The 4,102-nt window shown below is 31.7% G+C and overlaps 1 protein-coding gene across 1 annotated transcript; it reads right to left on the reverse strand.

The window, feature by feature from the left end:
* Positions 1–1,601: 1,601 nt before the first annotated feature.
* On the reverse strand, positions 1,602–1,958 carry LOC109584603 (THAP domain-containing protein 10-like). Its single transcript, XM_020000411.1, has one exon. It carries the CDS (start codon positions 1,956–1,958, stop codon positions 1,602–1,604), a length of 357 nt encoding a protein of 118 aa, XP_019855970.1.
* Between the last annotated feature and the right edge of the window lie 2,144 nt (positions 1,959–4,102).

Consider the following 4,102-nt stretch of genomic DNA (forward strand, 5'->3'; position numbering starts at 1 on the left):
TGGTCAGTAAGTCACTAAGATTCTCACTAACTTTTGTATCTACATGTGCATGTAATTACCATAAATTGACATGACAATTATATATGAAACTCTCGTGGCTTTATCCATTTAGTTTTTCTTTTGTAAATTCTGTCATGAGCACACTTTTTAAATAAACCAGTATATGTATGCTTGTTGTGCATATGATTTATTAGAGACAACCATTTATCCCGTATTAAATCTGCACTGTAATTTGAGCCAGACATAGCACACCAGTATAGATGGTTAATAATGCTTTTTATCCATTTGTTTACTTCCTCACAACCTTTCTTCTTGCCTATAGCTTATAACTTCTTTACTCCTAAGAAATAGCCATAGCCATTTTATAGTATATTACATTATGTATACCTTTTGCTATGTGCCAAACATCATAGTAATGTGTTACATGTGGCAGTTCCTCCCTTATCCATTTAGCTATTGATCTGTGTCTATCTGTTATCAGTTGCCCTATGATCAAACCATTTCCTTGTAGCTTTTCCACTGATCTGATCAATCCCTCCTATTCCATGTGGTAACTGCCACCAACTTCATTGCTCTAAGTAAAACAGTAAGCTAAACTGCATGAAAAAATTTACTTACTTGAACTTGGATATTTAAAACGACATTGTGATTTAATTCAATCATGGAATATGTGCCAAATTTGGCACTGTGACCGGGACTGTCTGCTCTACCATCTCCTCCTAATATGAGAGGCGTATTCTCTGATGCTAATTGCTCAAATGCAGCCTGCTGATATTTATCCCAGATGTACGAAATGGACAGCAGTTGGTACATCTTCTGATGATCATAAAATGTCCTATTAGAAATAGTTACACAGCCAAAATTACAGAATAATCGTAGAGTTTTCTCCGGAAGGCATCCACTATAAAGAATTGATGATGAGATAATATATTTCCTGCTGGTATGTTGTTAAGAAATGGCTGACTATCCCAAGTATTTGTTGACTCACAGACCTCACATTTGTATAATACGAAGGAATGATCCTATTACTAACTTTTGTATTGATACGGAAGATGAATGGCATTGACAACAGAAGTGGAATAACGAGAGTGAAGCTGTCTCAAAGTCCAGGTACTTTGCTACCGAAACTAGGTTTTGCAAATGATTGTCATCTGCTGATTGCAATGAGGAAAGTGAAAGGTCTGTAGTAGTACCGGTGTTATCGGAGTCAAAATGATCATAATCATTGTCAGCATCACTTATATTAATGTCATCATCACTAACACTAATGTCATTAGTATCAATTAAATTACATTGGATTCCAATCTCCTTTGTTTCCACATTAGTATTGCTGGTTTGTATTCCTAATAAGTCCATATAGAGCAATCCTATTGCTGTAATGTTGCATACCTTTTGATCTTCTTTTATGAATAGTTTGAACTTTGACATGCTTATGTAAGACTTCTCCTTGAGTGCTTGTATCCTGAGATGCATTGAACTTTAACACACCGTAGTGAAATACTTAGTTTCATTTCACATGCTGGCAAGCTAGAAGTAACAAGATCTTTAACTATCTGCAAGTGAACGCTACTGATTAAACATTATCACTGATGCTATGGCAATCATACCCTATGTTTCTTTCTTTTCTCTACTGCATTCCTTCTTTTTGACTTAGGTTCCTCAACATCGCTCTCACATTGCCTCTTAAATATAGTAGGAATAGCATTTGGCTTCAACTTCCTTTTTCTCTTGATGCTAAAAGACTGGTAGTGCTTTAATGATTCTTCAAAAGAGTCTTCAGTGAAGTGACAGCTGCATATAACAGAACTGGAAGTTGGTCCTTTCCAGTGATCTCTTGTCCTCTTTACATTCAAAATCCATTGCTTCCTTAGAGCAAGGTCTTTAGGAAAGTGGAAAGTGCTGATGCTATGTTTATTACTTGAATTACTGCAGCCAAATGCCACACAATGGTTGGGCATTCCTATAGCTATAAAGCAGACAGACTCTTCCAATGCCTCTTGTGACGTCACGTAAAGCCGCACCCACCGACAGGAAGTAAAATGGCAGGAAGCAAAAAGTGCAACTTTGAAGCTCAAAATCTCAGGGAATATTTTTTTTAACCAGAGAAAAGTTGCAGAAGGCCATTTTTTGTTATAAGCAACACATTTAGCAAATAAAAAAATACCCAAAAAATAAATGCAGTTACACTTTAAGCAGGTCATGAAAGTATCTTAAATGAGGATAGCATTAGTAAGCAATATTATGTCTAAAATACATGCCATGTATGATCCAATCAGAAACATTGTAGATGCTACCATTATCATTGTTAGTTAGTATGTCACATACATACTTTTTATAGGTACTTATGTACTTGGCACAAGGACTACAATGTGGTGTTAAAGAGTGAGGTTTGATGTGATTGGTAAGTGCTATTGTTATTATTAGCCTGTGAGTTTACATTGCTTGCTTTTGATATGTTTCTATTACTATGCTTTACAGGTAATTACAGCTGGAAATAATTTGCTGACTCAGCAATACTTTTGCTTGATATTGGAATGTGAAATATAATTAAAGGCACTTCTAGATTTAGATTGTTGAAAATAAATTAATTTCTTTCTTAATGTTTTGTTGCAGCTCCTTGATCAGTAGTTGTATCTTGCAGTAGTAGGTGCCATTTTACATCTGTATAGGTTTCATATTATTGTAGTCTTAGCAATGGAATATGTAGTAAGATGGAGAGTATTGTGAAATGTCTTATGTATTTTTGTTATAGGTTATGATTTTAGGTTACATACTGTAGATTAGCTTGATGATTATATCATTAATAATGGCCACAGTAAGTACTTTCTTTAGTCAATATAAATGAATGCTTGCCAATGCATCTTTTATTGTGTGCCATTAAAAATACAAAAATAATTGTTTGCACATTGGAATGTATTCATGTGGTCTATTAATGTGTATTTCCACAATGCAGGTCTCGTAAACTGCGGAAAAGTTTGAGCTGTGAGCGGGAAAGTGGCAAATGAAGCTGAATGTTATTAAATAGTTTCAGAATCGGACAAAGATATTAGTAATGACAACTATTGATTAATAATTATGAGTTAGGCTATGAATATAATTAATGATTCTAAAATTCAAAAACTGTTTCTATAATGTGGTGGGTCTTCTTATGGTTCTTATTTCAAAATTCTTTTCTTCCATTAATGAATTAATACCTAAGGCAAAAATTATAATTATCAATAAAAAGGATTATGAATTAATAAAATTTAACAAAAAGTATGGAAACAAGTAAATAAAAAAATTTCTATAAATAAGAAAAAGTAGGGTTGTCAAAAAATAAAGGAAACAAGGGGGTTGAGTTTAACCATAATAATAATTAATAGTTCAATTAATAATAATAAACTTTAATTTAAAAAAAAATAATTTATTCATGAAAATAATACAAAATTATCAAACCCTACTTTGCAGAAAATGGTAACAGGCAGACTACAATGTAAATAGAATTTTAATAATAATTATGCCTCTGTACCTATTGATTGCTCTACTACAATACTATGATGTAAATTAATTATTGTGATATATATAAATAAGACTTTTCAGCTAGTAGTGATTGAATAACGTGTCATTGCAATAAAAAATCTAAATTATGGATAGGCTAAAGCATTTTTTGAATTTTGGGATTCAATACAATATTGAAAATTTAAAAAATTAATGTATACAAGTAAATAAAAAAAATTTCTATTAAATAAGAAAAAGTAGGGTTGTCAAAAAATAAAAGAAACAAGGGGGTTGAGTTCAACCATAATAATAATTAATAGTTCAATTAATAATTATTAATGTTAATTAATAAAAAATAATAATTTATAAAAGTAGTACAAAGATTTCAAACCCTACTTTGCAGAATTTTATGAAGGAGTATTGTTTCCTTTAAAATGACAAATTTTAATGAAGGATTGATAACCAAACTGCTTAGTTTCGGCCTACACAACTGTGGCGAGTCCAATTACAACTCTTATACATTTATTTTTTAGATATTGTACTGAATCACAAACATTAAAGAATGCAATAGCCAAATAATGATATATAATTTAGATGTTTTAATTGTCATGACAATAATTATCAT

Source organism: Amphimedon queenslandica, unplaced genomic scaffold, assembly GCF_000090795.2.
Source record: "Amphimedon queenslandica unplaced genomic scaffold, v1.1 AMPQUscaffold_13193, whole genome shotgun sequence".
In the NCBI taxonomy this organism is placed as follows: domain Eukaryota; kingdom Metazoa; phylum Porifera; class Demospongiae; order Haplosclerida; family Niphatidae; genus Amphimedon; species Amphimedon queenslandica.

Excerpts from the sequence above, each read along its gene's own strand:
- LOC109584603 (XM_020000411.1), bottom strand. The coding sequence starts at position 1,958 with ATGCCCAACCATTGTGTGGCATTTGGCTGCAGTAATTCAAGTAATAAA.